A 12299-nucleotide genomic window follows, 5' to 3' on the forward strand; every position below is an offset into this window, starting at 1 on the left:
ATGAACCCCCTTCCTGGGACATAAAGAATGTGTGACAGGAGAGGTAGATGGTTTAAATACTTTTATAGCTACACGCCACAAGATCGGAGAGACAAGGGTTGGGAATGAGACAAAATCCACGGTCCCTATCATAGAAAAGAAAATCAAAGAGGTCTGTAATTTTTCTCTCCTTCCCTGAAACTAAGATAACCATTTTCTACAAAGGAAGTTGTTGAAACTTTTGAGTATTAGGTAGGGAGATTTTACATGTCTACTGGACGTTTTCATAGGGAGGTAGACATGGAAGAATTTCAGGAGAACCCTGACAAAAAACTGTGTAGACTCCTTTAAATCATATATCTTAAAGAAAATCAGTTTGAAGGATTAGAGATGGGAAATAAACTGATATTTATTAACTGCTTCTTAGTACCAGCATTGTGTTATATCCTCCTGCAGATTACCTTTTTTAGATTTACCTTGGTTTGTGTAGTTAGTTAGTGGCAGCCCATGAGATTACCAAACTACCATGCTGCCCTCATATCTTGAAGGATCTGGGTTAGAGTCATTTTGTGGTGGTGTTCAGTCACTAAGTTGTGTCTGACTCTTTACAACTCCATGGACTGCAGGATGCCTAGCTTCTGTGTCCTTCACTGTCTCCCTGAGTTTGCTCCCTGAGTCAGTGATACCATCCAACCTTCTCATCCTCTGTCATTCCCTTCTCTTCCTGCCTTCAATCTTTCCCAGCATCAGGGTCTTTTCCAATAAGCTTCAGCTTTAGCATCCGCCCTTCCAGTGAATATTCAGGGTTGATTTCCTTTAGGATTGACTGGTTTGATCTCCTTGCAGTTCAAGGGACTCTCAAGAGACTTCTCCAGGATCACAGTTTAAAAACATCAATTCTTCAGCTTTCAGCCTTCTTTATGGTCCAGCTCTCACATCCATACATGACTACTGGAAAAACCATAGCTTTGACTAGATAGACCTTTGTTGGCAAAGTGATGTCTCTGCTTTTTAATACACTGTCCAGGCTTGTCATAGCTTTTCTTCCAAGGAGCTAATTAGTGGCAGACCATGAGATTACCAAACTACCATGCTGCCCTCATACCTTGAAGGATCTCTGTTAGAGTCATTTTGTTGTGTTGTTCAGTCACTAAGTTGTGTCTGACTCTTTGCAACCCCACAGACTGCAGGATGCCGAGCTTCTGTGTCCTTCACTCTGTCCATTTTAATTTTAAATTCTTTTAAATTCTTTTAATTTCATGGCTGCAGTCACCATCTGCCATGATTTTGGAGCCCAAGAAAATATAAAATTTATCCATGGCTATAATGGCTCAGTGTTTTGATAAGCTTTTTTTTCCTGCTTGATTGATTAAAGGTTTTTATTATTTAACAAATTCACTCTCTTGTCACTGAGGATTTGGTTCTTATAATTTGTTAATAAAACCTGTGCTTTAAGGTTTTTGTTTCACTCATGCCTCCCTAGGTCTGAGACTCGCAAGTTGAGGCTTCATTGCCTAAATATGTCTTGGAATAATTCTTGGTCTGAGTTTAGGAAACTCTGTGTTCAGCTATTGTGAAGAGGTGGGGATATAAACTTCAGTCATGAGCTGCTTAGTTATTTTCTGCAGATCCTATTTCTTGCCCCTCCAGGAGGCTCTGGAACCATTGCTTGAGATCTCTTGAGAAAGTCAGGCTTGACCTGGGCATTACTCTTCTTTAGAACACCCTTTCTCCACTGCCCCCCTACCCAATATCTAGGTTTATTGTAGGTACTCGATGAGCATTTCTTTGAACTTAATAGCTGATACAAAAGCTTTGGGGAAAATATGGCTAAGGAATGCTATCATACTTGAAATTGGGAAATTCGGAGTAATTACCGAGTGTCTCATATTCTTGTGGGGCAAACACATGGCAAAATTCACAATGAGTTGATATTGTAAAGGGAAAATTCGTATAAGATGATTCAGAAGCTACATATCTGCTTATGATACTCAGAATGGGGATGACACTGATTTGCTGATAATGTATTATTATTATTCTGTAGCCCCAGATGATACAGCAGACTCTCAAGAGGACACTGCAATATTATGAGCACCAAGTTACTGGGTAAGGAAAATTGGATTTTGGTTTTTATTGGGAACAAGTTAAAGATAATTCCTACATAGAGAACAGAGTTGTGGTTGCTAAGGGAGAGAGGGTTGGGGGAGGGATGGAGTGGAAAGTTGATGTTAGGAGATGTAAACTATTATATACAGAATGGATAAACAACAAGGCCCTAGTGTATCGAACAGGGAACTATATTTAATATCCTGTTATAAATCATAATAAAAATAATATATATATATATAAAGGATGTATATATGTGTAACTGAATCACTTTTCCATATAGTAGAAATTAACACATTATAAATTACTATAACTAAATTAAAAAAGAATAATTACTCAAATGTAGTAGTGGAACATGAGGTTTTCTGCCACCCAAGCCAACCTTATTCCATAGTGGTTATGCTTAGAGTGGAGTGGGGGCTCATAGGGGTCCTGTGTTTATTGGGATTATTTCTGTCAAAGGATTATTTGTGTTGAATCCTTTTTAATAAAATCCCTTTTGCTATTTTTTCCTTTTTTCCCTTCTTGTGCTCTTGCTTCTCATTCTCATTCATTGAATTTCATATTTTGCCTTTGTAATATGGTAAGGCTTTAAAGGAAATTTTAGGATCCTTCAGTCAAGTTTAATCAAAATCACTATAAGCTGAATATAGTTGAGTGAGAAGTATTTGTTTTGTTTAGTTAGAGACCTGTGCTACAGAATTTCCTTTATTTGTTCCCCTCTTTTTGAAGTGGTGTGGTCTGATGTAAAGTAAGAAGATTTAAGGTTATGAGACAGGAATTCAAGGCCTCACTAGGACATAGAACTTAAAAGTAACTTTACTGTTTTAAAGAGTGATGATGATGATAACTAAATCAAGGATTATTTGTCATTATTAAATGAGGTAATTTTAATGAAAGTATTTTGTAAGCAGAAACCTCCAAATAAGTGTAAAGGTTTGTCTTTGATTGGCTATGGCAGAAAGCAGTTGGCAAATCCAAAAGCCTAAATTCACTTTCTGATGTAGTCAAGCTATTTAAATTAAATGTACAATGTACGTTTATCTTTGTAGGGGTTTAAGAACTTCTGAGAGTCAAGATTCAAATCCTGGTATCTCTTTAAAGGCTATAACACTATGGGTCATAGCCATTACCATAGGGATCAAGAACATATTTTTGGCTATTAGGATGTACTGTATTTTTTTTTTCCCTACAGAACAGAAGGGAGGAAAGCATAGTGAAAAAATAATCTCAGTATCTAGTAAAATGCCATACACTTTAAGTGCTTGATTAGTATATTAAGTATCGTTTCAAAGGAAATTGCCCTGAAACTTCGTCATATCAATCCTCAAGAGTGCAGTACTAGGGAAAACGTTACTTAAACTCATGAATGGCTTTTAATTTGAGGCTAATGTCTAAATGCTTTATTTTAATGGAGATAAATAATGTAAATTAATCTCTTCCCATGTACTCTAAAATAAAGCAATCATTCTCCTTTTATTTGCTGCTTTCAAAGTGTGGTGTTTGGATTAAATTAGTTAATGTATTTAGAATAGTTCCTGGTACATGGTGAGCACCACATGCTTGTTTACTCTTATATTTATTATCATTATGTTTTTTAATATTTTAATGACAGTATCAGTAATGCGACTTGACATTTGGGATCTTAGTTTCCTGAACAGGGATTGAACTCATGCCCTCTGCAGCAGAAGTGCAGAGTCCTAACCACTGGAACACCAGGGAATTCCCCATATTTATTGTCATTAAATGTTTTAATATTGCAATGACCATACATCAAAATGAATAACACCAAAAAAATGATGTCCTTTTCATCATAGAGGACTAGAATGCAACAGTAGGAAGTCAAGAGATACCTAAATAACTGGCAAGTTTGGCCTTGGAGTACAGAATGAAGCAGGGCAACAGCTAGCAGAGTTTTGCCAAGAGAATGTGCTGGTCATAGCAAACACCCTCTTCGAACAACACAAGAGATGACTCTGTACATGGACTTGGATGGTCAATTCCAAAATCAGATGGATTATATTTTTTGCAGCCGAAGGTGGAGAACATCTATGCAGTAAGCAAAAAAAAGAAAAAAAAAAAAAAAGACCAGGAACTGACTGTGGCTCAGACTGTGAACTCATTTCAAAATTCAGACTTAAATTGAAGAAAGTAGGGAAAACCTCTAGGCCATTCAGGTATGACCTAAATCAAATTCCTTAGGATTATGCAGTGGAAGTGACAAATAGATTTAAGGGGTTAGATCTGATAGACTGCCCAAAAAACTGTGGACAGAGGTTTGTAACATTGTACAGAAGGTCGTGGTCAAAACCATTCCCAAGAAAAACAAATGCTGCAAGGCAAAATGGTTGTCTGAGGAGACCTTACAAATAACTGAGAAAAGAAGAGAAGTGAGAGGCAAAGGGGAAAAGGAAAGATATACCCATATGAATGCAGTGTTCCAAAGAATAGCAAGGAGAGATAAGAAAGTCTTCCTAAGTGAACAATGCAAAGAAATAGAGGAAAACAATAGAATGGGAAAGACTAGATATCTCTTCAAGAAAATTAGAGATACCAAGGGAACATTTCATGTAAAGATGGGCACAGCAAAGGACAGAAATGGTATGGACCTAATAAAAGAAAAAGATATTAAGAAATGGCAAAATACACAGAAGAAATATACAAAAAAGATCTTAATGACCCAGATAACCATGATGGTGTGGTAACATACCTAGAGCCAGGAATCTTGGAGTGCAAAGTGAAGAGGGCCTTAGGAAGCATCACTACGAACAAAGCAAGTAGAGGTGATGGAATTCCAGCTGAGCTATTTCAAATCCTAAAGGACGATGCTGTTAAAGTCCTGCACAATTTGGAAAACTCAGTAGTGGTCAAGGACTGGAAAAGCTCAGTTTTCATTCCATCCCACAGAATGGCACTGTCAAAGGATGTTCAAACTGCTGCACAATTGCACTCATCTAACATGCTAGCAAAGTAATGCTCAAAATTTTCCAAGGCAGGCTTCAACAGTATGTAAACTGACTTCAACAGTACGTGAACCAAGAACTCCCAGATGTTCAAGCTGGATTTAGAAAAGGCAGAGGAACCAGCGATCAAATTGCCAACATGTATTGGGTCATAGAATAAGCAAGAGAATTCTAGAAAAACATCTACTTCTGCTTCATTGACTATGAAAAAACTTTTGACTGTGTGGATCACAACAAACTGTAGAAAATTCTTCAAGTGATGGGAATACCAGACCTTACCTGCCTCCTATGAAACCTATATGCAGGTCAAGAAGCAGCAGTTAGAACTGGACATAGAAGAACAAACTGGTTCTAAATTAGAAACTGGTTCCAATTTTGTTCAAATGCAAAATGCCAGGCTGGATGAAGCAGAAGGTGGAATCAAGACTGCTAGGAGAAATATCAATAACTCAGATATGCAGATGACATCACCCTTGTGGCAGATACAGAAGAGCCTCTTGATGAAGATGAAAGAGGAATGTATAAAAGCTGGCTTAAAACTCAGCATTCAAAACCTGAATATTATGGCATCTAGTCCCATCTTTTGTTGGCAAATAGACAGGAAAACCAGAGAAGGCAATGGCACCCCACTCCAGTACTCTTGCCTGGAAAATCCCATGGATGGAGGACCTGGTAGGCTGCAGTCCCCGGGGTCGTGAAGAGTCGGACACGACTGAGCGACTTCCCTTTCACTTATCACTTTCATGCATTGGAGAAGGAAATGGCAACCCACTCCAGTGTTCTTACCTGGAGAATCCCAGGGACGGCGGAACCTGGTGGGCTGCCGTCTATGGGGTTGCACAGAGTCGGACACTACTGAACTGACTTAGCAGCAGCAGCAGACAGGAAAACAATGGAAATAGTGACAGACTTTGTTTTTTTGGGGCTCCAAAATCACTGCAGATGGTGACTGTAGCCATGAAACTAAAAGATGCTTGCTCCTTGGAAGAAAAGCTATGACAAACCTAGACAGTATATTAAAAAGCAGAGACATTACTTTTCCGACAAAGGTCCGTCTAGTCAAAGCTATGATTTTTCCAGTACTCGTGTATGGATGTGAGAGTTGGACCATAAAGAAGGTTGAGTGAGAAAGAATTGATGCTTTTGAACTGTGGTGTTGGAGAAGACTCTTGAGAGTCCCTTGGACAGCAAAGAGATCAAACCAGTCAATCCTAAAGGAAATCAGTCCTGAATATTCATTGGAAGGACTGAAGCTGAAGTTGAAGCTCCAATACTTTGGCCACCTGATGGTAAGAGCTGACTCATTGGAAAAGACCATGATGCTAGATGACTGCAGGAGAAGGAGATGACAGTACAAGATGGTTGGATGGATCACTGACCCAATGGGCACGAGTCTGAGCAAACACTGGGAGGTGGTGAAGGACAGGGAAGACTGGCGTGCTGCAATGCATGGGGTTCAAAGAGTCGGACGTGACTGAGCAACTGAACAACAACTACCAGTAATGAAATGCAAGTTATGTTCTAAAATTATGAATGCCCTCTCCATTTTGAAATCAAAAAATAACTGATGAAGTAGTCTTATTTGTGAACTAAACTATGTCTTTGTGGCAAGTTGGAGTGGGAATCTTAAAAATATGATAAAAAGAACTAAACTGTATTTCTATAATCAGCAGAAAATTATTTTTTCTATTAGTAGGATGGAGTTCTCTTTATCTAAATAACTCCCTTAACTATCCCTTCAATCTGTGTATTGCCTAAATGGTCTTTCCCTAGTTCTGTTTAGTGCAGCCACAGTATTTAAAAAACAGACAGGGTGTAGGACTTCCATATAAAGAGATATATTAATGTCCTACTGGTTCTAAGACCTAGTAGCTTATTTTTGCTTAAGTGTTGGCTACCCTCTGAGAATTTGAAGTACCTTTATTCACTATCTTTTTTTGTGCTCATGCTGCTGAAGACAAAAGGGTCATGATTTCCTTGTCTAGTACCCTCTTTGCCTTTTATTTATTTAATTTTTTTCTTTTATATTGGGGTATAGCTGAATAACAATATTGTGATAGTTTCAGGTGGATAGCAAAGGGACTCAGCCATAGATATACATGTAGCCATTTTCACCCACTATCCCTCCTTCCATCCTACCCCTGCTGGGAACCATACATTTGTTCTCAAAGTCTGTTTTGTAAATGAGTTCATTTGTATTGTTTCTTCTGAGATTCTACATAAAAGAGATGTCATAGATATATTTCTCCTTCTCTATCTGACTTACTTCACTCAGTATGATAATCAAGGTACACCCATGTTGCATTATTTCATTCTTTTTAATGGCTGAGTAATATTCCATTGTATACATGTGCTACATCTTCTTTATCCATTCCTCTCTCAGTGGATTTCTAGGTTTCTTCCATGTAATCATTTGTCACCATTTGCTGACACCCTATTGTAAACAGTGCTGCAGTGAACATTGGGGTGCTTGTATCCTTTCAGACTATGTTTATCCCAGGAGTGGGATTACAAGGTCATATGGTAGCTGTATTTTCAGTTTCTTAAGGAACCTCCATACTGTTCTCCATAGTGGCTGTACCAATTTACAATCAGCGTGTAAGGGAGAGTTCCCTTCTTTGTGTACCCTCTCTGGCAATTACTGTTTGTACGTTTTTTTGATGACAGCCATTTGACTGTGGAAAGGTGATATCCCATTGTAGTTTTGATTTATATTTCTCTAATAATTCGTGATGTTGAGCATCTTTTCATGGGCCTCTTTGCCATCTGTATGTCTTCTTTGAGTTATGTCTCTTTAGGTCTTCCACCCATTTTTGATTGGATATTTTTTTTGATTGAGCTCCATAAGCTGTTTGTATATTTTGGAGATTAATCTTTTGACTGTTGTTTCATTTGCAAATATTTTCTCCCATTCTAAGTGTTGTCTTTTTGTCTTGTTCATGATTTTCTTTGCTGTGCAAAAGGTTTTAAGTTTAATTAGTTCCCAATTGTCTATTTTTGTTTTCATTTTCATTATTTCAGGAGGTGGGTCAAAAAAAGATCTTGCTCTGGTTTATGTCAAAGAGTGTTTTCTCTATGCTTACCTCTAAGAGTTTTATAGTGTCCAGTCTTAATTTATGTCTTTAATCCATTTTGAGCTTATTTTTTGTGCATGGTGTTAGGTAGTGTTCTAATTTCATCATTTTACATGTTGCTGTCCAGATTTCCCAGCACCACTTACTCCAGAGGCTGTCTTTTCTCCATTGTATATTCTTGTCACCTTTGTCATAGATTAGCTGACCATAGGTGTATGGGTTTATCTTTGGGCTTTCTATCCTGTACCTTTGGTTTATATTTCTGTTTTTGTGCCAGTATCATACAGCTTTGATTACTGTAGCTTTTCAGCATAGTTTGAAGACAGGGAAGCTGATTCGTTCACCTCCATTTTTCTTTTTCAAGATTACTTTGACTATTCTGGGTCTTTTGTGTTTCCATATAAATTGTTAATTTTTTTGTTCTAATTCTGTGAAGAATGCCATTGGTAGTTTGATAGGAATTGCATTGATTCTGTAGATTGCTTTGGGTATTATATTCATTCTTCCAGTTCAATAACACTGTATTTTTTCCATCTGTTTGTGTTCTCTTTGGTTTCTTTTATCTGTGTTTTATAGTTTTCTGAGTACAAGTCTTTTGCTTCCTTAGATAGATTTATCCCTGAAAGTGCAAAGTGAAGTGTTAGTCCCTCAGTCATGTCCAATTCTTTGAAACCCCATGGACTGTAGTCTGCCAGGCTCCTCTGTCCATGAAATTCTCCAGGCAAGAATACTGGAGTGTATAGCCATTCCTTTCTCCAGGGTGTCTTCCTGACCCAGAGATCGAATCTGGGTCTCCTGTACTGCCGGCAGATTCTTTATCATCTGAACCACCAGGGAAGCCCCAGCTTCATCCCACTGCAACAACAAAAAAATAAGATTTATTCCTAGGTGTTTTTTGTTGTTGTTGTTGCAATGGGAAATAGAATTTTTTCCTCTTTTATTGTTAGTGTATTGGAATGCAAGAGATTTCTGTGAATTAATTTTGTATAGTGTAACTTTATCAAATTCACTGGTTAGGGCCATTAGATTTTTGGTAGAATCTTTGGGATTTTCTATGTATAGTAACATATCGTCTGCAAACATGATGGTTATACTTCTTCCTTTCCAATTTGTATTCCTTTCATTTATTTTACTACTCTGATTGCTGTGGTGAGGACTTCCAAAACCATATTGAATAGGAGTAATAAGAGTGGTCATCCTTGTTTTGTTCTTAATCTTAGGGGAAATGCTTTCTGTTTTTCACAGTTGAGTATGATATTTACTGTCAGTTTGTTGTATATGGCCTTTATTATGTTAATGGATGTTCCCTCTATGCCCATTTTCTGGAGAGTTTTTATTATAAATGTGTGTTGAATTTTTTAAAAGCTTTTTCTGCATCTTTTATGATTATCATGATTTTTTAAAATATAAATTTATTTATTTTAATTGGAGGTTAATTACTTTACAATATTGTATTGGTTTTGCCATACATCAACATGAATCCACCACAGGTATACACATGTTCCCCATCCGGAATCCCCCTCCCTCCTCCCTCCCCATACCATATGCTGCATCACTGATTGATTTGTGTATACTGAAGAATTCTTGCATTTCTGGGACAAATCCAACTTGATTATAGTGTGTAATCCTTTTAATGTGTTGTTGGATTCTGTTTACTAGTATTTTGTTGAGGATTTTTGGCTCCATGTTCACCACTGACATTGGTCTATAATTTTATTTTTTTCTAATATCCTCATCTGATTTTGGTAACAGGGTGATGGTGGCCTTGTAGAATAAATAAATAAATTCAGAGTGTTCCTCCCTCTGAATTTTTCTGGAAAAGTTTTAGAAGGATCAGTGTTAACTTTTCTCTAAATGTTTGATAGAATTCACCTTTGAAGCCATCTGGTCCTGAGCTTTTGTTTGTTGGAAGATTTTTTATTTACAGTTTCAATTTCATTACTTGTAATTAGTCTGTTTACATTTTCTGATTCTTTCTGAGTCAGTCTTGGAAGGTTGTACTTTTTGAAGAATTTTTCCATTTCTTTCAGGTTATCCATTTCATTGGTGTGTCATGGCTTATAGTAATCTCTTATGATCCTTTGTGTGATTTCTACAGTGTCATTTGTAGCTTCTCCTTATTCATTTCTAATTTTATTCGTTTGTGTTCTCTCCCTTTTTTTTTTCTTGAGGATTCGGGCTAAAGTTCTATCATTTATCTTCTCAAAGAACCAACTTTTGCCTTTATTGGTCTTTGCTATTGTTTCCTTCTTTTTTATTTCATTTATTTCTGCTCTAATATTTATGCTTTAATTCTACTGACTTTGGATTTTCTTTGTTCTTTTTTCTCTAGTTGATAATTTAGGTGTAATGTTAGATTGTTTATTTGAGATTTTTTTTTTGTTTCTTGAGGTGACAGTGAATGGCTACAAACTGTACTCTTAGAACTGCTTCTGAGGCATCCAGTAGGCTTTGATTCATTGTGTTTTCTTTACCATTTGTTTCTATATATTTACCATTTCTTTAATTTTTTCAGTGATCATTTGGTTATTTAGCAGCACACTTTTAGTCTCCATGTGTTGTTTTTTGTTTTTTTTACAACTTTTTTTCCTATGTTCGATTTCTAGTCTCATAGCATTATGGTTTGGAGAAGGCAATGGCACCCCACCCCAGTACTCTTAACTGGAAAATCCCATGGATGGAGGAGCCTGGTGGGCTGTAGTCCATGGGGTCGCTAAGAGTCGGATACGACTTCACTTTCCCTTTTCACTTTCATGCATTGGAGAAGGAAATGGCAACCCACTCCAGTGTTCTTGTTTGGGACGTTCTCCCAGGGATGGGGGAACCTGGTGGGCTGCGGTCTATGGGGTCACACAGAGTCGGACACAACTGAAGCGACTTAGCAGCAGTAGTAGCATTATGGTTGGAAAATAAGCTTGATAAATCTCAATTTCCTTAATTTTTCCTAGGCTTGATATGTGACCCAAGATTTGTTCTATCCTGGAGCATGTTCCATGTGTACTTGAGAAGAAAGTGTACTTTGCCACTTTCGGGTGGAATATCTTATAAAACATCAATTGAATCTATCTGGTCTATTGTGTCATTTGATGCTTGTGTTTCCTTATTTATTTTCTGTCTGGATAACTGTTGATTGGTGTAAGTGGGGTATTAAAGCCCTCCACTATTCTTATGTTAAAGTTCATTTTTCCTTTGATGATTGTTACCATTTGCTTAAGTATTGAGGTGCTTTTATGTTAATTATATAAATACTTAAACAATTGTTACATATTCTTGAATTAATCCCTAGATTGTTGTGTAGTACCATTCCTTATCCATTGAAACAGTTTTTATTTTAAAGTATATTTTGGCTGATATGAGCATTGCTAATCCAATTTTCTTTTGATTTCCATTTGCATGGAATATCTTTTTCCATCGCCTCACTTTCAGTCTGAATGTGTCCCTAGATCTTAAGTAGATCTGGTAGGCAGCATATCTGCTTTATGAATCTCAGCTTTGTGGCTATGAAGGGGCTTTGTAGCTCAGTCAAATGAATCAAGGTAAATAGATGTGGTCAAGCAGGAGACGGTAAGATTGAACATAGACATGTTAGGAATCAGTGAACTAAAATGGATGGGAATGGGAGAATTTATATCAGATGACCATTATATCTACTACTGCAGGCAAGAATCCCTTAGAAGAAATGGAGTAGCATTCACAGTCAACAAAAGAGTCTGAAATAAACAACAAGAGAGCTTATTTGTAATCTCAGAAATGAGAGTAATCTCGGTTCAATTCCAAGGCAAATCATTCGACATCACAATAATCCAAGTCTGTGCCCTAACCACTGATATCAAAGAAGCTGAAGTTGACCAGATCTTTGAAGACCTACAACACCTTCTAGAACTAATATCAAGAAACGATGTCCTTTTCATCATAGGGGATTGGAATGCTAAAGTAGGGAGTCAAGAGATACTTGAAGTAACAGGCAAGTTTGGCCTTGGAGTACAAAATTAAGCAGGACAAAGACTAACGGAGTTTGGTCAAGAGAATATGCTGGTCATAGCAAATACCCTTTTCCAACAACCCAAGAGGTGACTATACATGGACATCACCAGATGGTCAACACCCAAATCAGACTGATTATGTTCTTTGCAGACAAAGATGAAGAAGCTTTATACAATCTGTAAAAACAATGTCC

At 37.2% G+C, this 12299-nt stretch overlaps 1 protein-coding gene across 2 annotated transcripts in view; it reads left to right on the plus strand.

Moving 5' to 3' along the window:
• The window catches only part of GUCY1A2 (guanylate cyclase 1 soluble subunit alpha 2), a 479090-nt gene that overhangs the window by 50681 nt on the left and 416110 nt on the right, over positions 1–12299 (plus strand). For both annotated transcript variants that reach the window (XM_086339009.1, XM_086339010.1), the window contains exon 2: positions 2024–2085. In XM_086339009.1, the coding sequence (XP_086195135.1) occupies positions 2024–2085 (62 nt within the window). The remainder of the gene's footprint in view (positions 1–2023; positions 2086–12299) is intronic.

This window comes from Bos grunniens, chromosome 15 (genome assembly GCF_055505025.1).
Source record: "Bos grunniens cultivar Pamir isolate PY7600 chromosome 15, Bosgru_T2T1.0, whole genome shotgun sequence".
Classification (NCBI taxonomy): domain Eukaryota; kingdom Metazoa; phylum Chordata; class Mammalia; order Artiodactyla; family Bovidae; genus Bos; species Bos grunniens.